General features: G+C 36.0%; 1 protein-coding gene across 2 annotated transcripts in view; it reads right to left on the reverse strand.

Annotated features, from left to right (window-relative positions):
• The window catches only part of reln (reelin), a 203,848-nt gene that overhangs the window by 126,198 nt on the left and 54,701 nt on the right, over positions 1-22,949 (reverse strand). For both annotated transcript variants that reach the window (XM_049473397.1, XM_049473396.1), the window contains exon 3: positions 4,672-4,807. In XM_049473397.1, coding sequence (XP_049329354.1) covers positions 4,672-4,807 — 136 coding nt within the window. The remainder of the gene's footprint in view (positions 1-4,671; positions 4,808-22,949) is intronic.

Here is a 22,949-nt window from a genome sequence, read left to right on the forward strand (position 1 = left end):
CGCAACCCTGATGACACAGGTTTGATCCCACGTGAGGAGTGGTGTGTTTTTTTTTCCCCTTTCTTCTTGGGTTTTACTGTTCTGCAATTGGGTTCAACAACCCTCTGGACTGAAGAGCTACTAGTCTGTAGCTCTACATCCCATTACACTAAAATATCTTGCCCACAGCCAAACTTAACTGCCGACCCCTGCTGTACACACTTTTTACAATTCAAAACAGCACTTTAAAATCACACTGAACTCGGATCTCTACACTGCAAAAAAAATAAACATAAAATTTTTCTCCTTCATTAGATTTTTAAGTCAGCTGAACAAAAGAAAATTAAATTGCACCCTAAACTATAGCAAACTAATTGCTTTAAATTACATTGTTCAGTTTTTTGTTAAAAATTGGTTCAGCTGATCATATCTATATTAATAAAATATATATATATGACTGATAATAAAACATAAATAATATACATGAATTCTCAGTTGCTGACTTGAATCAACACAAAATGTAAATTTGTGGTCATTATGTGAGTTTGATAGTCAGCAGAATTTACAAAAAAAAAATCATAGAAACTAAAGAAGCCAATTAACAACACAAAGTAAAATTTTTAGTTGACACAATCCAAAGTATTTGTAGTTGGACCAACATTGGTGTATTTGGTTCACAGATAATATTTAATTGACTCAGATTTCTTTCTTTAATTGGACCAAAATCCTAGAATTGTCAGCAGAACTTAAAATATGCATCTAAGAAAATAGGTGCCACGGGGCACTAAAAATGTTTAATTTGGTGAGAATTACAAATGTTTACAGTGTAAAAAAAACACAACAAACACATGTTTCCATAACAAAACACTGCAATTTAAATTCACACATCAGCTAATCGACCTGGGCAAACTCATCAATGGTTAATTATTACTACTTCAATCAGGAATTAATCCGTGGTGTATAAAAACATCTAAATCTATATTTTTTCTGCACAATTCTTCTGTAATATTCTTTGAGTGGATTTTTGTTCATAACAAATATATTTACTGTAAATATGTGTGCATGTGAACAATCTGAAGAATCTTCTACAGTTTGAAGTATTTGAGTATTATGGTAAATCTAACTAAAGATAAGATTTATTTTTCCTTATGATCAGCAGTGTGTTACAGCTGGTTAGACTAAAATCTGTTAATATGAATGAAGTTGTTTGGTATAAAAGTTAGATTTTGATAATATTATGTGTAGTTTTGCTTGCAGGATTTATAAGTATTTACGTGTGTAAATGGTTTTGTAAAATAAATTAAGTATTTTTGATAAAAACAGCCTAGTTTACAATATTGTGTTTTAACAATTGAAACTGTCTCTTCCACGCTCAGCTCCACCTGCGATCTCCAGTCTCTGAACTACGATACCCAAAATGCACCACACACTTACATTACCCCCCCTTACAATCATGTCACTGCACACGGCACCTCCAGGAAGCCAATCACCGGAATACTGAACTCACCTGTCCACACCCAAATAAATACACCCTTACTACACATCCAGTGTACAACATCACAATGCGTTTATCCCTTTCATTTGTTTACTCTCTCGTTATCTCGTTGTTTTTTTAACTGCCCTCTGACATGTCCTTGCCTGTGTATGACCCTCATTTAACTGTCTCTCATTTATGGTATATTTTGTCGCTGTCCTATGAAAAACATTTATCTCCAACATTTCTTGATGAATGGAAATAAACTCTTTTTACAAAGTTTACAATATCATGCGTAAAAAAAATATATGGTACACAAAAGACTTAAAAAAGACACAGTAAAAATATGCTTAACAATATATAATCAGTGTTAATAAAATATTTCACCACACATCCAACCCCACAGTGTGATTGGCTCAGATACGCTCAACATTATATCTTACAAAGTGTTATTCTACCGCATACAAATGTAACTTAGCACATCAAGACTTTAAAACAACTAAAACAAGTGCAAAATAATTTTAGATGGGGTAAAATTATAGACACGGGTGAACATAAAACCTCAGAGCTGGGTTGCCAGGTCCAACAAAAATATCCAGCCCAAAGTCAGTCCAAAATATATGTCTGTCACACTTTGAATCAAATGGCAAAACAATTGAGTGTACGACTTAGTACTTTGTTTATAAGGGATTTATTATTATTATCTTTATTTTTTTTCATCGCTTTGTGATTTCTGGTTACATTGTGATTCTCTCGTAAAAAAACGCATCCCGCCTCCCCTGAATTTTCACCTGCGGCTTTTGTTTTTGCTCGAGCGAGCATTTTACACTCGAGTTTTGAAAGGGGTGGTTTTGACAGTTTGGGGGCGGGGTCAGGAACGCTATTGGCTGATATCTCCAGGGTTTGTGACGGACCACCAGCCTCCACGAGCCGGAGGAGGGCGAGGACAGAAGGACAGAGGGAAAGTTAGTTAACTGGCGATGCTAACATCCAAAACAACCAGCGCTGTTAGCCCGGGTTTAGTGCCCGGACTGACCGGCTCTCTCGCTCCAGGCGCTTTGCTCGTGAGTGTTACATGTGCACTCGCAAAAAGTTCATTTACAAAATGAAAAAAAAAAAAACTGGTATTTTTGCACCCCCGACTTTTGACATTGATGTGACGCCATAATGTTTCCTCACAACAAGTTCTGATGCTTCAGAGCATTTACGAGGTTATAACTGAAGATCTCCTGTGTTCATCTCTCTCTCCGACCCCTCAAACACTGACAATAATTCACACAAAACTCATAGCAAAAAAAAGCCAAATCTAAATCTACACCAGCTGCTCCAGATGTTCCAGATTGTAAGCAGGTTGATCTAATTCCTCTTTTTAAACAGTTAAAATACTTCTAGCTTTTATAATCTATAATTCTAGCTTAAATAGCTTTACCTTTGTATGGAAATACCTTCTTTTAATATCATTGTTCTTTAAAACTGAAATATTTTAAAAACATTAAGGACTAAAATAGCCAGGGTCACCCTGTGCCACCCATGTACTGCAGCTGCCTGTCTGCATTTGACTGTAGAAAACCGCTTGGCATCAGAATGTGGGTGATTTTTTTTTTATCCCATTTTCTCCCCCAACCCACTCATCAGGACTCCCCCTATCACTAGTGATGCCCCAACACACCATGAGGGTGAAGACTAACACATGCTTCCTCTGATACATGTGAAGTCAGCCACCGCCTCTTTTTGAACTGCTGCTGATGCAGCATTACTGAGTAGCATCACAGCGCTAACGCTCGGAGAAAAGCACAGCGGCTCGGTTCTGATACATCAGCTCACAGATGCAGCCTTGTGCTGATCCACATCACTCCAGGAGTGATGAGGGGGGAAAAGCGCCATCTACTGTACCCACCCAGAGAGAGCAAGACCAATTGTGCTCTCTCAGGGCACCAGTAGCCGATGGCAAGCTGCATGACCGGGATTCTAACTGACGATCTCCTATCATAGTGGCAGCCCTCTGGAACACTAGGAGTCCGCTAATTACATCTTGACTGATTATTGTTAGAAAGCAGTTAATCATGGACTGCGGGAAAGGGGGAGGTGGATGGAGAGAGAGCAAATGAAAAATAGATGATGATGATGATGATGATGCACGGAAGAGGGAGGAGTAAATTCTTAATCATGTTTAATTAAGATTTCTGATTTGTTTCTGAATCTTAAAGATTAAACAGTTAGATTTACAGTGATTTACAGTTTTACCACTGGAGAAAGCATGTGAAAACAAAATATACTTAAATGTACTTAAAACATATTGAGAAATGCCTATGTACTTATTAAAATATAATAAACGTACATTAATATTATGCTTTTATCAAATGTTTGAAATTAAACTTTGATCATACTGTTTAAAAAGTACAATATAGTGTGTTTTAAAAAATAAACTACAAAGTACGCTTTTAGTTTAATATAATTTAATATACTTCTAAAATACGAATTTCCAAATATTCTTTTGTACCTTTTTATAGCAAAGTGTGTTAAAAACAACTGTTATAGTAGTTCACTTAAAGTACAATGTATCTTTGTAACACGCTAAAAATTGCAGTGCAGTATATTAAAATATATTTTTATACCCAACAAAGTATACTAGAAGTGTGCTACTTACAAAAGACAGGAACAAGAAGTATATTTGTGCTCTAATGTAAATATAGATCACATATATTTAACATAAATTCTTAGTACACTTCTAATATACTTGTGTATAATAAATAGTGATACAGTTGTAATAATCATTAAATTATAAAATTTTATCATTGTACTGTAAGTATATTTAAATATGGGGATACATACATTAAGTAGTTTAAATTTTACTTAAGTGTATTTAAAATAGTTCCATTTTAGTACACTTCGCACAATTTAAGTAAGACTTTTGTACTACTTTCATACAATTAAAGTATAATAAATACAAAAAAAGGTTGTTCCATTTTAGCTTTCTTTAAATATACTGATTAATAATAATGAGGCTATAAGAACATTTTAGTGCACTATAGCATAATAATGCTTAGTATACTTTAATCTACTTGTTTTCATTAGGTCACTACCAAAAAAAAAAGGAAGATTTGTGTGTTTATGCTTTATGTCATGAGGTTGTTTCATGTTACAATAAGCCTATGATGTATTTATTCCATAAAAAAAATAAGATGGTTATGTGTCTGAATCTGGGACCACACACTCACAGGAAGTTGACGCAGCCTGTGCCGGGGGGCGGAGCGATCCACACAAAGCTCAGACTGGTCGTGGGCAGATGACTGACATGAGACGCCACCACACTGCAAACAAACTGCGTCCCAAACTGTCGCTCTGACATCACTCCTGAGAGAGAGACAGAGAGAGAGACAAAGAGCGAGAGAGAGACAGAGAGAAGGGGGAATTAAATGTATGACATAAAACATAATGAATTGTTTTCCTGGAGAACGTGATCTGATCTCGATCCGACCCAGATATCAAATATACCCCTTTTTAATTAAGCATACAGCTTTTTAATACAGCTCTGACCAATCAGAGGAGACGATGTGCTTGCGTGGTTTATTGGTGCATTTATTTAAATAATCACAGTTAATCACAGAATATCGATGTGATTAGTCTGATTTAATTTTGTAATCATTTGACACCACTACAGTAAATAAAAGGTTTTGAAACAGGATGGCTGTATTTCTCTATCACTCTCAGGCTTGAACACATGCTATAGTACTCACTTCACTCTAAAAGGGGAAAGAAAAGCATGTTAAACAGGTTTTACTATCTTACCTACTTTTTAATAAAAATGCTGCCTGATGCAAAAATGCAGGAATAAGGGATGTTCCTTACTTTAAGAAAAAAACAATCCTGAAAACTCATTGTTTTTATAGTTGCTTTTGTTATGTTATGAGTTTTTTTTGTATTTTTAATAAATCGGAAATGTTCTACTTTTTTCTTTAACATTGTTGAAATTGTTGTTCTTCTGCAGGAAAAAGAGATTTACATTTAGCACATCAAAATCATTAGTGACGTTGGGCTCAGATACTAGAAGGCATTATAAATTATATTTTTTAATTTAACACATCAAGCTCAAGTTTTTACACATCAAATATTAAATTTATTTTATATATAGGTGGGACAATATATTGATATATCACACAGGCACTCGTTTCACTGATGCTGTAAAATATTGTAGAGAAATGTCTTGCGATATCAAGCAGAATCACAGTATTGTGATAATGATGTAACATATTTTTATAATATCTTATCGTGGGATGCTCTGTGATTCACTTTAAATATTCGTTATTGCCAGAAAGATCTGAGGAAAGGCAGAGGTTTTAAAATCCAAATCAAAAGTAATTTTACAGAACAAGGGAAAAATACACATGTGGTGATATTGTTGATTATGTCTGAAACAGAGAGAGCACTTTCAGAACCACCATATCTATACCCGACTGTCCCAGATGAATAGTATATCGTCGCTGTCCAATGAAAAACAAGTATTTCCGAACAGCTACTTTACAGGAGAGAAAAAAACCTTCTAAATTTTAAATAGAAGTCAATGTAAAAAATAATTTATTTCAGGTGATTTTTATTGGTCCAATCATTAAGAAATGTTGTCATGAAAAACAAGTATCTCCATTTTTTGTTGATTTTTAGTTTACTACATAATTTGAACCCACAAACTGTCCCTCACACTGTACAGAATGAACTTGATAAAAAGACCAGTAGAAATACTTCAAGATGACCTGAAATAAACTCTTTTACGTTGACTTCCATTGAAAGTTTAGAAGGTTTTTTCTCTCTTGTTTTTCATTGGACAGCGACGATATACACAGGTCCTGAAATGACATCACAGTAAACCCCACACACTACAGACTATGTGAGGCTTGAGAATGTTAAGAACAATATGTGTAGACATACAGAGAAATATGATAAATAAGCAGTAAATAGATGAGAGAGATGTTTAAGATATAAACACACTCCAGGACACCACAGCCGACTCCAAATCCCTGCTGCAGTAACTAAATACACTCCAGGCTCTTTTCCAGCTCCACATGAAACGCAAATAACTATCTTTTCCTTTCATGTCTGACGATAAAAAATCATCAGAACATTTAATTTAATTCACATCTCTACTCTTACATTACACTGAGTGTAGCTGCTCTGCAGTTTCTCTGTTTCTGTGATGCATGTTCTACCAAACACCAGCAGACTGATCACGATCTATAAACCCACAATTAGACTCAAATTAATTCTGTTTGATGTCAAATTAGATATTTCCTAACATTATTCAACTCATTTAAATTAGGTGGAAATGTGTGGACACATGTACATTCAAACAAAGATCATTAATTTTAACTTATAATAACTGAGTTTAGTCTGTTGTCAGTGGCAGCTTCTTTTCTATTGGCTTCTGTCACAATCTATTTGCATACTGGGTGTGTCCAACAGTTTCTGACAGACACTCACCATCAGTGTGTAGTGATTCCCCTCAGACTACCTCAGATAAACCTGTAGATCACAGATTATGATTAAAAGCATAATTTTCTGTGCTGCAGTAGCTCTGTGTTGGCTTATTGCTACACTGATCTTCCTATACATCTAATTTTCTTGGAGTATTTCAAATCTGTAGGTTACTTAACGAAAAAATGGTTTAAAAACAATGGTTTATAATTTAGGCGTAATGAGTAAAAAACGTGTAGTGTAATTAATTCAAGTTTTCCTTAACAATACTTAAAAAAAATCTTAAGACAACCAGTTTCCACTAATAGTAAAATATGTAAAATAGAATTTTTATTTGCTTGGAATTCAAAATACTAAGTAGAATTGTTGGGCAAATTAATTGATATAACAAAAAAAAAAAACTTCTCCACTAGTTGTAATAAATTGATCTTATGCTAACTGAAGCTTGAAACTGAAGTTTTCATTGCCTGTTACATAAACTGAACTTATCCAGGCTTAAGTTCAGAAACAGATGTTTAACAGCCATATCTGAATATTATACAACAGTTAGTTTCAACCTCACAATCTGATTGGTTGAGCAGTGTTATAACCGCGCTGATATCTGTGTACAGCCTTCTCACACTAAATCTGATCTAATTTAGTGATGTATTGACATCAACTGAAGGCTAACAGTTTATTTTGCATTATTGTCCTTTAACCTCCAAGAACCGGGCGTCCACATGTGTAGACCTCACCATTAAATTTTGCTCTATAAGGGCCTGGTGTCCTCTTATGAGGCCATTATACTGTCACCTGGTGGTGGCAGAAGAGTTTAACACGTTACAGATTCGATTTTGTTTACAGATGTAAATTAACATTAAATACAGTAAATGTTTAGGTTTTTTTAATTTGTTATGTTTTAAATGAGCCAGACTGCTCTAAGGGCACAGTTTTACTATTTGCAACTTAATTGTGCTCTATTGAAAAATAAAACTAAAGTCCTCATATGTGGACCTTATTTTTTCAGAAACTACTGTCACTCATGTAAAATGATGATTCTTTGTTAGCCCACATAGGAAAGAGAAGTAAAAATGCACTCCATGCAAGAGTTTGGGTCTTAGATTATAGAATAGATTTTTCTGTTTTTTGAGTGTGTACAGGTTGTGGTGTGGTGCAGTGGATAACACCACCGCCTGCCAGTGGGCTACCACATCATGTGGGAGACTGGGGTTCAATTCCCAGTCTGGGTGACTGAATGCTGTGCTACACCAATAAGAGTCTTTGGGCAAGAATCCTTTGTAACAGGACTAACCTTATATGTTGTTCTGGACAAAATGTTAGTAAACATAGATTATTAAATGTTGGATTATTAATGTGTACAAGTATGATTTAGGTCAGTAATCACTTTTATACGTGACGTCACTCTCTGATGCTAATTTAGATGTTTGCTAGTCCTGCTTGTCTGTAATGATGGTCTATAGTAAAGGTAGTGCCACAGCCACCAGTAAAGCTCCCATGTTTCTTTTTAAAATAATCTTTTCTCCTTTCATATGCAGATTGAACACTTCAGAGCTGTCGGCTTTGATTAATGGCAGTTAAAAATGACTCGCTAACTCCCACGGTAGCACTTGGCACGGCTGGCCCACACACGCTCCGGCTAAACCACCGCTCGCTGATATACACACACACACACGGCGAGGAGAACGCTACGTATGGGGGCTGGGGAGGTCGTGATGAGGGGATGGGCTGGGGCGCAGACCTCCATAACTGTCAGAGAGGAAAATAGACCCTTCATTGGGAACATCTTTTCACTGAAAGACTGGAGTGTCATTGAAGTCATGCTTGAAGTCCGGCTGGTAAACAGAGTGTGAGTGTGCTTGTGCACTCTAGTGCATGTATTACTCACAATCCTATAATTAGTTACATTTGGAAAATAATTTACATTAACGTCCTCACACAGGTCTTTACTGTACAGAGGGAAACGGTTCCATTCATATTTATAGATTTAAAGATATTTACAGTTGCAAGAAAAAGTATGTGAACTCTTTGGGATTACCTAGATTTACTTGGATTTCTGCATAAATTGGTCATTAAATGTGTCACAACAATAGACAAACACATTCTGCTTAAACTAATACCACACAGAACATGTATTACATGTTTGCATGTTTTTATTGAACGCAACATGTTAATATTCACAGTGAGGAAAAAGTATGTGAAGCTTTGGATTTAGTAACTGGTTGATTCTCCTTTTCCTGTAGCTGCAGACCTGCAGAATGGTCAGGAGGAATTCTGGATCATTCCTCTTCACTAAACTGTTTCAGTTCAGCTATAATATTATGGGATATCTGGTGTGAATCTCTCTCTTGAGGCATCTTAATTGGGTTCAGGAGGTCAGGACTCTCCAGAAGACGTATTTATTTATTTTCTTCTGTTTGTTGATCATCCGTCCTCTGTTGAGCTTCTGTTGGAGGACAGATGGTCTTAAGTTTTCCTGAAAATGTCTTGGAAAACTTGGGAATTCATTTTTCTGTTGATGACGGCGATCCGTCCAGACCCTGAGACAGCAAAGCAGCCTCAAACCATGATGCTCCCTCCACCATGTTTCACAGTTGGGATGAGGGTTTGATGGTGGTGTGCTGTGCCTTTTTTCTCCACACATAGCGCTGTGTTTTTCCCTCCAAACAACTCAATTTTGGTTTCATCTGTCCACAGTATATTTATCCAGTACTGCTGTGAAACATCCAGGTGCTCTTTTACAAACTTCAAACGTGCAGCAATGTTTTTTTTTGAACAGCAGTGGCTTCTGAAGAAAGAGACAGAGAGGCGCAAAGAGAGAGAGAGAGAGAGAAAGAGAGAGAGAGAGAGATAGAGAAAGAGAGAGAGAGAGAAAGAGAGAGAGATAGAGAAAGAGAGAGAGAGAGAGAAAGAGAGAGAGAGAGAGATAGAGAAAGAGAGAGAGAGAGAAAGAGAGAGAGATAGAGAAAGAGAGAGAGATAGAGAAAGAGAGAGAGAGAGAGAGAGAGAGAGAAAGAGAGAGAGATAGAGAAAGAGAGAGAGAGAGAAAGAGAGAGAGAGAAAGAGAGAGAGAGTGATAGAGAAAGAGAAAAAGAGAGAGAGAGAGAGAGAGATAGAGAGAGCAGATGGGCTTTGGATGGCACTAGCTGGCGCTCATTTTCCAGACCTTCATCCCCATCTTCTCACTGCCGCTCATTATAATGGAGAGTCAGAAAAAAACAACACCTCCAACACATGCCTAGACTGATCAACCATGGTCTGACTTGAAATATCTGCCATTATGTAAATCGCGTAATTAAATTTGTGGCCCAAGTTCTGCCGCATCTATTCACATTCACAAATCTCTGCTCTGTGCTGCTTCCACTATTCATTTACTACAGGCTGGCAGATGTGGTGCTGCTCGCCTGCGCGTGTGACTGGCAGGGTTTTGACCAGCTCGGCAACATGCGTCTAATTGTCTGTCAGTGTCACCCGGCGCCACGGCGCGCCACACAGCCAGGAGACGGGCGTCTCTCTCACTGTTTCTACCTCGGGGTGCATCTTCCTCACACGCCTCCGGAAAACTGAAGCCAAACACACCCTGCTGTTTTTTTTTTTTTTTATGAACCGTGGGTATATATATTAAATCTTATTTTTTTTGCAGACCGTGAGCTTCTTACATAAGATCATGTAAACAAGAAACATTAACATATAAATGTCTAAGTATGTTGTCAATATACCACCAGCTTATGTACTTACTTAAAAATATATTAAAAGTACATTAATAATATGCTTTCCTCAAATGTTTGAAAGTAAACCTTGATCATATCTTTTATAAAATGTACAAATTAGTGTATTAAAAAATAAACTACTACAAAGTATACTTTTAGTTTAATGTAATTCCAAATACTTCTAAAATACATTTTCATCAACAGTAGTTCATTGACTTAAATTACATTGTATCATGTAACTTTTTAGAAAGTAAATTAAATTACTACATTGGTAACATTTTAAATGTAAAATGCTTTGTAATTATAATTAGGAATATATAATAAATATAAGTAAAGTATAGGATACAGTGTTTAAATTTAATTTCTTTTGAAACATGCTAAAAATTGTAGTACAGAGTATTAAAATATATTTTCTGACCCAATGAAGTTTACTAGAAGTGTGCTACTTACAGAAGACAGTTACAAGAAGCATATTTGCACTCTAATATAAATATATATTTAACATAAATTCTTTGTGTTGTATAATAGTGATACAGTTGTAATACTCATTAAATTATAATTATATTATAATTTTACTGTAAGCATATTTTGGGTTACATACATCAAGTCGTTTAAATGTTTAAATGTGAATTTTAATAGAGTTACTAAGTACATTTAGCACAATTTAAGTTAGACTTTTGCACTATTTTTATACTGTAATTAAAACGTGTTCCATTTTAGCACTCTTTAAATATACTGATTAATATTAATGTGGCTACAAGAACACTTTAGTGCACTTATAGTGCATAACAATGCTTAGTTTGCTTTAATCTAATCTTTTTTCACTAGGGAGGAGCAGGAGGCGGGATTACCGGATTCATTTTAAATATGTGATCTCTTTAGTTCTGAATATTCGTAATAATATAATATAATATCAATTATTTTGATCTATTTTCCCTCGTTGTTCATTCATTTACTCTGTCTGTGTGTGTGTGTGTGTGTGTGTGCAGAGGAATGCAAGTTCATATATCAAGCTTTGACTCTCTGCCTTCACAATGCCTTCCCTTCATACATCATTCCACCACCATAATGAAAATGTGAGCCATAAATATTTATTAGCAAACATACAGTATGTAAATGATGGGGCTCAGTGAGGGAGGCTGGTTTCCGATACTCAGGCTGGCTTTTGAAAGTCCTCATAATAAGAAACAAAACCAACACAAACACGCCCAGTTTTATTGTAGTGCGGCCTCTCAAATCTTCCCATAAGAACACAGTGTGTCGTACGCAGCGCAGCCAGACAGAGCTTTAGTGCTGCATTGTTGCTCTGGCCGCATGAGAAGCCGGCTCTGGAGGTCAGCTGAGCGGACGGTGGGGTTCCAGCGGCTCTTCGGCTTCATGGTAACGATGTTCTGACGATGCCGCTGGCCCGTGTTACGAGCTGCCAATCACCGGGTGCTGGCACGGCCTCTGAAATGACAGGGCTGTTCTTGGTGTTGCCAGGAGGAAGCTGTGGGTAGCAGTTTTGATGGAGGGTAGCTGGGAAGGAGGGGGGGTCTGATACTGTGGGAACTTTTGTTACTTAAACAGAAAGAAGTTCAGCTAACACTCAAAGCTACCTGAGAAAAACTGAGAAAAAGTGTGTGTGTGTGTGTGTGTGTGTGTGTGTGTTTAAATAAAAATAAACATTGTATTAAGAGTTAAACAGGAAACACGTGCTTTATATCACAAACAATTCTGTTATCTCTCTCCCTGCTGAATAATTTAATTTTTTATTAAATTTAATAATTTAAGTAGCGCATTGATAAGAGTGGATTTTGTTTGTGGCAATGTTCAAAGACGTAGCACAAATATATATAGTTACAAACATATGGACAAATAGTCTAAATTATATATCTAAACAGAAACGTGATCTGTACAGTACTAGTGCATCTCAAAAAGTTTGAATATCATTGAAAAGTTAATCAATACTTTATTTCAGTAATTCAGTTGAAAATGTGAAGCTCATATATTATATAGATGTATTAAACACAGAGTGATCTATTTTAAGTGTTTATTCATTTTATCGTTGATGATTATGGTTTACAGAGAATGAAAACCAGTCAGTGTCTCAGAAAATTAGAAAATTATATAAGACCAATTGGTTCTTCTGCAGTGTGGGCAGTGTGCCAAGTCCTGCTGAGGTTCAGCATAAAGTGCTGTAAGATTTTGTGGGAAAACAAAACTGCACTGACTTTAGACTTGATAATAAAACACAGTGGATCAACACCAGCAGATGACAGACATGACTCTCCAAACCATCACTGATCATCAGTAAATTTTACATTTCATTTATAAATTAAGGGAGCAGAGTCTGGAGGAAGAGTGGAGAGACACACAGTCCAAACTGCTCGAGGTCTAGTGTGAAGTTTCCACCAATCAGTGATGGTTTAGAGAGACATGTCATCTGCTGGTGTTGATCCACTGTGTTTTATTATCAAGTCTAAAGTCAGTGCAGTTTTGTTTTCCCACAAAATCTTACAGCACTTCATATCTTACAGCTTCCCTCTGCTACTGACAACTTTTATGGAGATGCAGATTTCATTTGCACATCTTGGCTGCATTTTCAGTCAGTTTTATAGAGGTGTTTTCAGTTAAATAGTTAATTACTTGTATTTCTTGTCTCTTAATAAAGTGTTTGAGAGCATCAGTTAAAGTAAAGTAGTGAAGAGGTAGAGTTACAGGTATACAGTGAATAGTGAATATTTGAGTAATGTTCTAATCCAGATTATAAGAAGCAAAAACTACTCAACTAAATAAAGAAAAAATACTTTAAGAAATAGAGATCAGTCGATAATGAAACATTTCAAGAACTTTGAAAGTATTCTCAAGTGCAGTGGCTGCAAAGACCATCAAAAACAACATGACCCACGCCCCATTAAAGTAAGAGTAAGAGTTCCCTCTGTTGTACAGGGTAAATTACCAGTCTCACAAGTTAACAGCTCCCCAGATAAAGGCTCAGAGTATTTTGGTTTGTTTAACACTTTTAAGTTACTACATGATTTCCTATGTGTTTCTTTATAGTCTGGATCACTTCAATATTCATTTAATATGACAAATAAATTGCTAGAAGTCTTTTTTTACTGAAAATATAAACATACAGTGTGATTGATGCTAAACAGCAAACTACTAAGAGCACCAGGCGAGCATTATGAGCATTCCTTAGAACTCATTACCAAGTTGCTCTACATCTTAAAATGTAAAACAGACGGGGCAAAGGAAAACTCCCATTCAACTCTATTATTTCTAAATGAATGGTGCTACTCGACTTAAAGTGGACATGAAACACTTCAAGTATTTAGTATAATTCACAAGATGTATTTTCACTCTAACAAATCTGATAAGTTTAACAGTTGTCAGTGAAACTGACTTAAAATAATAAGCAATCTAAATGTCATTTTCTTAAGTAAGCGCAGCAGCATCCTGTCCCAGCGCTGAAAGTGACGTCACGTGGTTCCCGAACACCTCACTAACATAAACTATTAGTCTACAGTAACTTAGTTTCTCAATAGATAATAAAAGCCAAACCAAAAATCTATGCAGAGCGGGGAAATTGAGGGTTTTTGAGTCAGGAGCATTAGGTTAGTCGTTCGCCGGATAAATAAGCTGAAGTCCGAGGCTTTTTTCCTCCGTTTTAATTCTTCCTCTGAACAGCTGGGATGTACAGACCGTCCGACTGGAGGTACTGTAGCAGCAGCAGCTGTACGAGCCGCACCAGCCAAACAACGCGCTCACCCAGCAGAGCAGCGAGAGGTAACTTACCGACAGTCTAGATAAACTGAGAGTTAAAAGATAACATAGCTAGCGTTAGCTACTTATCTAGCTAAGTTAGTTAGCTAAATAGCTAATGCCTGCCATGTTAAGATAGCTAGCCAACGCTAGCTAAATAGCTAACGCTAACTAGATGAAGCTAAGTACCCAGTAAGCTTTCTAACTTCTAAACTGAACGGTTTATCAACCAAACAGCGCCTTGGTGTTTCAATATCCACTTAAATCATGTACGTTTCATTCAGTCTTAATGAACTCTGGACTTTACATGTTAAATAACTAAATGTATATAAACTAGCTGGTTAACTGGATGGCAGTACCTGCTGTGGACGCGCTGCAGGGTTTCTGCACAGATCTCACACAGAGAAAGAACAGAGACATCCCCAAAACGTCTCTCTCTCAGAAAAGCATCTGAAACATTCTGCTCAGGTTTCTGCAGGAAAGATCTCTGAGTAAATGCTCCATGTTAGCCTCCTGACAGCAAATCCACTCAGTTGTAGTCAGCACGGCAGTGCAGTGACCGCATCTGTACCAGGAGTTAGTAGCGTAAATATATAACTTAGTGTGTAAATAATGTATATAAAATATTTCCCCCAAATTAAATTCCATCATATTTAATCCCTTAGAAACCTTGTACAAACTGAAATGTTTCATGTCCACTTTAAAGTCCATTACTAACACACATGTCACTCTAACCCGTGGAAATACAGGGAGTTTATTAATTGTTTTACTAGACTATAACTGAACTACAAATCTCACAACAGCTTTTACTGATGAATCTACGGCTTCCTGAATTTAGATTTTAGATTTATGCAGGCTTTTATTCAGACTAAATGTATTCCATTAAAAGAATGGCCTCATGGCTGCTGACTATGGTGGAGGAATAATCTGGATGAGGGGAACAGTAGGAGGAATGCATAAATCCATTCTGTTCAGTATTACATTATAACATATGCTGCATGTATTAAAGGTCATGCAGATACACTGTTTCCTGCTGAACATGCATGCATTAGTTTAGCTTCACCAAGCTTCCAGTATTGTCACTAAAATACAAATGCTAAATAAATAATAGCTTAAAACTAGTGGTGTCAATTGATAAAAAAAAATCTTATTACAATCACAACAGTATTCTGTGATTAACTGTGATTAATTGCATTTGTTCTTAAGAAGTTTTTATAGTAGATATTTACATGTAAATAAAATAATGAATGTAAGAACTGTGAAATGCAGTTATATTTATATTAGTGGCGTTAATTAAAATACTATATTATACATTATATACTGGTATGTTTGAGGGTGAATAAAGCCGTAACGTGGGGTGCTGGAATAAAGAATGCATGATCAATTAAATAGAGGAAACTTTTTGTTTTACTTTACTATAAATATCTCAGCTTGATTGTAAGGATTTCTGAATTAGAACTTAATTAGCTGAATAAAAGAGTATAAAAGAGAGTTTTCACACCTGTAATCGTGTTATAGTTTCTATGATCCAGGGGTGGGTTTCCCGAAAATGATCAATCTTAGCGAATAACGAACGAACTAACGAATGGCGTGAGTAAAGAACGAGCCAGTTCTGCGAGTGTTTCCCAAAGAGCTTCGCAACGCGAAAATTAACAAACGAGGTTAAAGAACGTCTTTGTTGACTCCTCCCCCGAAACAGCGCACTTAATCGATCCACAAACATCGATTCAACACTGCCAAATATGCAGTATTTATTCACTATTACACCCTAAAAACGTAGAAATGTGTTGTAATTAACAACATTATACTCCTAAAGATACATATGACTAAATAAATACTCGAAAATCTAATCTATTTTAAAACATTAAACTTTTTTTACTTTTTTAAAACTATTATTGTTAATATATATTATATTAATAGATATTATACTATATATTAATATTGATAGTAATATTAATTTATTATTATTATAATTATTAATAATATAAAAATAGTATATTAATACATATACGTATGTTCCGGTGTAATATATATATATATATATATATATATATATATTAAAACAATAGGAGTATGTTTTATACTTTATACACTCTGTAAAGCTCCAGCTCATCCTAAATCACCATCTCAGTTGGGTTTAGGTCAGGGGATTGTGAAGGCCATGCACCTTTTTGTTTACTAGATAATTCCATATGCGTCAATTAATAGTTTTCATGGTTTTAATATTAATCGACAATGTAAAAAAATAAAATAAAAACATGTCCAACTTTTGACTGGTATTTATATATTTGTGAGCTGACACACTCCAGAGTTTGCCCAGATGAACGGCCACAATGTTGGTTAGAAGCACCTGATTAAGGAATAATATTAAATATTACCTGCACATTCACCGATACCCTTTACAATACGCGTAGGTGTGATTAAAGACACCGCAGGCGTCCCCTGCACCGGACCTACAGTAGGGATTTTCCCAATAGCATGGAAATATATTATCTGTGCTGTACTTCCCGGTCTGGTGGGAATTGTGTATAAGTGTGTGTATTCCACAGTAACAGCCTGATTACAGAATCCACGGACTTGGTGACTTTGCAGCTTTGCTTAGACCGTGAGCATCATCTGCAGGAATCTGGATTTTAATAATGTATTCGTGGGTTTGCCCAGTTAGACTACAAGCCACAGACAAAGTTGGCATTATAATATAATATAATATAATATAATATAATATAACTGATTCACTCACTTACTCACTCATCGTCAACCGCTTTATCCGTTAAGGGTCGCGGGGGGGCTGGAGTCTATACCAGCCGGCATCGGGCGGAAGGCAGTAGGCTATACACCCTGGAAAGGCCGCCAATCCATCGCAGGGCAGACAGACACAGACAGACACACAGACACATCCACTCAAACACTCACACCTAAGGGGCAGTTTTTTTATCTTTATTCGACATCCAATTAGGTCTTTGGACTGTGGGAGGAAACCGGAGCACCCGCAGACACGGGGAATAATATAATATAATATAATATAATAATAATATAATAATAATTGATTATAATCAATAGTAATATAATATAATTGCTTCAACCACGGAAATGAACCTTTTTCTCCCTCAAAATTGGCGGTCCCTGGTGTTTAAGGTGCTGAACTGCAAGTCGAGATCCCCTAAAGAAGCTCTTAAGAATAACGAGTGGGTGAGGGCACTCGTTAATCTGCGAGCGAGTTTACGCAGTACTTTAGTTACGCACGGGTTTGGGAAACACTCTTTAATTAACGATCAATCTTAAGTACGAGTTAACGAAGTTCTTAGCGTTACAAAGCTTTCGGGAAACCCACCCCAGATTAGTTGATGAGTTTGTTTATTTGTTTTCACACAGGCATAAACCTAAACGCACCAAAATGTGCACCAATAAACCAGGCTGGCGTGGGAGCAAGAAAGTAAATATAGTGAGAAGATTCTGTGTTCCTTATAGAGAATGCTATAAAAATATGCCACTACTCTTTAAAACACAGTGTTTTTAAAGGCACGTGCAGCAAAGACGTGATCAGTAAACGCAGCACACACTGCCCTCAGTCTGTAAACAGCATGGAGCAGTGTGTGTTTATAGCAGTATATTATTCGGCTAATATATATATACAGATTAAACTGCGCTTTATCAGCAGTTTAGCTCAATTAAAAAATAAGTATATTTGATAGCTGAGTCAGATCGAGACCAGATTATGTTCTTAACCCTAACAAACCACTTCAGGAGAAAAAAATCTGGGGCAGGGAACTTGCTGCAGATCAGCAAGGATCAAATTTGGTGGCGTAATTAATCTGCCTTTAAAAATAATTATGTTTTACTGATTGCAATTTAATTGTGTGCGCACTTTAATGTTGACAGCCCTACTTAAAAACACAGATCATACCACACGTGTTCCATACTGTTAATTTGCATGTATTTGCACGCTGGAGAAGAAACAAAAAAGAAAAGTGGGAAATGAAAAGTAAACAGTGCTAATCTTCCTGTGTGTTTGCTTTTTTTATTTTGGCACTTAAAATGCTGTCTACACCAAAAACTGAATCATAAACTAAAAATAATTTTTTTCAATTTGTGTTTTTTATTTTAATTCTGTCAGACTTGAACTTAAAATAAATAAATAATAAATAAATAAAATAAATAGAATTGTTACTTTTGCATTTTGATTTTAGTTTTGACATCTACTATGCAGTTTTTGGAGAAAATTCAAGGACAAAGTGAAGCTTTTATTTTTCTTTTCACAATCAGCTTTTTCATTTTAGATTTGACTGTGAAATACCTGTATGGTAATGACAATTAAATGGAAAAAAGCCTTTTTAATTAAAATTTTGTTTTGTCACATATGATCTGTGCTCAAGTGAAAAATTTCATTGGAAATAAAGTGATTTAATTTTGTTTTCAATTTTGTCATAAAATGTTTGTAAAAATAAATTGTTTTTTGCTTTTTCACTTCAGTTTTTTTTTTGTTGTTGCAGGATTTACCTCCCATATCAGGTTAGTGCACATCTGAATGGGTTGATCTAGTGGTATAAAGCCTCCCTTGTACTGTAATTTCATTTTTTTTTACCAAAAACAAGACACATAGTTTTATTATTACACTGTAAATAAAAAATACACATTTCTCTGATTGTTTTAATGTCTCCCCTCCCCCCGATGGTAGCAGCTGTTTATCATGCAGTTGGCTTGCTGAGCTTAACTCCGTCAGAGCGCCGCCGCCGCCGCCGCCGCTGCCAGTGCAGAACGTGTTAAATCAGTGAAATCCGGAGCAAAGGGAACGAGTGGTGGTGAAAAAACGAGGTGATAAATGGCAGGACTGGTGTTAGAGCATGACATTAGAGCCACTTGTGATCAATGCATGAGAGCTGCGCTAATGCTAAAGCTACGTTCACATTATCACATTATCACATTATTACAGCTCATTTTCAGCATGTCTCTCTGCAGTTCTGCGGAATTGAGCAGAGCTTTAAATATTGATAAAAAATAAACATTTCATTAATAATTAGTATAAATTAGTACAGATCATGTGACTTTTTATTTTTCAAATTGAACAAATGATGAGATGGAGATGCAGACACCATTTTTCATGCATGAAGAAAGATACCAGTATCTGAATGGCTTTTTAAAAACTGGCTTAATTTAACACTCTACATATATGATGTATAAAGGCATTATATGTATACGGATATGTTTTATTATAGCTTGGTGAGTAACTGTATGTAGAGCTAAAAAGTCAGTCAGTAATTGAAATAGTTTTTTTTTATCTGTCAGAAAAAAATGATTTATCAGTCAGTCACTAACTGTGCCAGTAACACGCTTCAGTTAACATGTGATGATATGTGCATTTAGTGTGGCTTGCAAAAGTATTTATACCCCTTGAACCTTTTCAAATGTATCGCTTTACAACCACAAACTTAAATTATTTTATTGAGATTTTAACACTGCTCATCACCCTGAACACACCATCCCCACTGTGAAGCATGGTGGTGGCAGCATTATACTGTAAGAATGCTTTTCCTCAGCAGGCACAGAGTTGGGAAGCTGGTCAGAATTGATGAAAAGATGGATGAAGCCAAATACTGGACAATCCTGAAAAAAAACCTGCTGGAGGCTGTAAAAGACTTGAGACTGTGAAGGAGATTCACCTTCCGACAAGACAATGACCCTAAACATACAGCCAGAGCTACAGTGGAATGATTTAGATCAGAGAATATTCATGTGTTAGAATGATCCAGTCATAAATCACATTGAGCTTGTGTGGCAAGACGTGAAAACTGCTGTTCACAGACCAACGCTCTCCATCCAACCTGACTGATCTTTAGCTGTTTTGTAAAGAAGAATGGGGTCTCTAGAAGCTCAAAGCTGGTAGAGACATAAACCCCAAAAGACCTGCAGCTGTGATTGCAAAGAAAGGTGGCTCTAAGGGGGCTGAACACTTTTGAGATTTTTATTTGATTAAATTTTGAAAACCATGCATCATTTTCCTTCCACTTTCCACTCTCCACAGTTATGCCCTACTTTGTCTATTACTCTTATTACTCTTACTCTTATCTATTACTACTTAAAATATATAAAATGCAATAAAATACATTTAAGCTTGAGGTTGTATGGTGACAAAATGTAAAAGGGGTATAAATACTATATCAAGCCACTGTAATTTTTTAAATAAAAAAATACATTTTGTGTCAAATTAATGAATTTTATCTCTTTTATCTTTTGTCTCATCTCACATATAAATCAAATATGATAAACATACAGTTTTTATAATCTGTCATTTTATAGAACTGCAAAATCTTATTCAGCTGTATTAAGAGGATCTTAAACAATACAGTCATTTAATATTAACGCTTATGGTTTTAGTATTAGTACTGTGTAATTAAAGGTGGTAAAACAATAAAGAAACTTTCTTTTTACATGAGCTGCTTATTTCATCCCATCCCCTCATCCGCCCCCATCCGCCCCATCTTCACTATCAGTGCGAGGACAGCAGACAGGAAACTGAAAGTGTTCAAAGTCACACAGCGCTCTCGCGTTAGTGCTGTCTGAACTCTGCCTTCAGCATGACCCCCGTGGGGGACATCAGCTCTAATTTGATTTTTAATTTGAGGTGACTCCTTGACTAATTGCGTAATTAATTAATCTGATTTGACTTGTGCTAATTTTTGATGCCCAGGGACCAGCACTCCCAGTGGAGCCGGGCGGGTAAACATACGGAGGCCTGGCTGGTGGAGGTGTCCCAGTGACATGCAGATCAGGGAGGACACTGAGCAGCAGAGACAGGGGGGGGCCTGAGGAGCACGGGTCCACCAACGCGTCTCTAAAACACACACTCTCTCTCTCGTCCTCCGGGAGCAGTCCGTCTCGGTTAGAAACAGTGCTCCGCCAGCAGCACCCGCAGGATCAAAGTAGCTCTAATTTTTCCAAAGAGTGAGTTATATGGCAGAGTGCAGCGTGTGTGCAGATTTCACCCCCGTCCACAAGATACAGGTCACTAATATCCCTCAACTAACATAAACACACTCGTGAAAAAGTCTAATGCAAATTAAATAACTTTTTGGTTTCACTTTAAAATAAGACTCCCTGTAGAGAGGGTTTATGACTGGTTTATAAATTAGTTTATAAATGCTTTTTAATTAGGTTGCAAATACTTTAAAATCTATTAATAAGAAGTTATATAAACTTCTATATATAACACATAAATAGAGTAATGTGATTTTACATTGATTTATACTGTCAAACCTCAGCTCTTTCTAAATACTAATCTTACTGTGTGTTTTACATTAACCAGCATTCAACCAGTCATTAATACATGTGAAAGTACGTTTACCTCTTTACTATAAACAGGGCCGCTGCTAAGGTTTTGGAGGCCCTAAGCATAACTGGTCAGGCCAAGTTATGCTTAGGGCTGCCAAACTCAAGTAGCGTTGCTACTTTAGTTAGGACTAAGGTTGCCAGATAAGTTACGATTTTTCATCCTATTTGTTTATTTTATTTTAAGTTTTTAACTTACACAAATATTTCACTGGACAAGTTTTTGTATAGAATGGCCACATACACTTTAAAAATGGTTAAACATGCGCAAGATTTAGCGCCTCCATGCATTTTTTGATTATTTATTTGACTGGAAAATGTCACATCTGGCAACAACCAACAGAGCAAACCGAGCCGTGCCATTTCAGGCAATAGGGTGGGGGCATTATATTATGCACAAAAATAATAACGTGCCGCTTTTAAGTAGTAGAGTAGGTGCCCCATGCAATGTTTAAAGACAAAAAAGATGAGCGTATCATAAATAATTCACATTGGGTTTTAAATTTAATAATGTCATAATTTCAACACATTTCATTCTCAGGCAATTTGGCTCCCTGCAACTGCAAAATGGTTGAGGCCTAACGCTGGCTGCGTTGTCTGCGTATGCAGAGCGGCGGCCCTGACTATAAATGATTAAATGACAGTTGCCTTTTTTAACTGATGTGTTGCCTTTTTATAACAGTTTATCAATGGTTTTAAGGCATTTACAACAAATTAATAATATTTAATCATCTAATTTATAAACCGTTATAAGTGTAATCTTATTTTAAAGTGGGACCAACTTTTTTTAAAACTGAAAGATTTATGAGCTGTTACAGATTTGTACTTTAAAGAGTACAAAACTTGTCGCTGTGGCTTTACCTCTTATTCAGGTACAATAGAGTAGCTTTCAATAAAAGTAATTTTTTAAGATTATAAAGATTATAAACATAATCATCAACTTAATATGTCTCAAGAAATTGACAATCCAAAAATGTGTAATTAAAATACATATTGTTTATCAGTAGAGTGATACAGAATACTAAAGTGTATTATCATATAATCGCACAGACAGAAAGAGCAGAAATATTTTTAATATTCTACATACCTTATTTTTTTGCACTATAAGGAGCATCTAAAATCCTTTAATTTTCCTAAAAAAAAGAAATCCGTGTGCCTTTTTAAAATCCAGTGTATCTTATGTATCATTTTTTGCAGTAAAGTCACTCTGCTGAAGTACAGAGTTATACAGGAGTTTCAGTTTAGTTCTCCAG

Source organism: Astyanax mexicanus, unplaced genomic scaffold (assembly GCF_023375975.1).
Source record: "Astyanax mexicanus isolate ESR-SI-001 unplaced genomic scaffold, AstMex3_surface scaffold_37, whole genome shotgun sequence".
In the NCBI taxonomy this organism is placed as follows: domain Eukaryota; kingdom Metazoa; phylum Chordata; class Actinopteri; order Characiformes; family Acestrorhamphidae; genus Astyanax; species Astyanax mexicanus.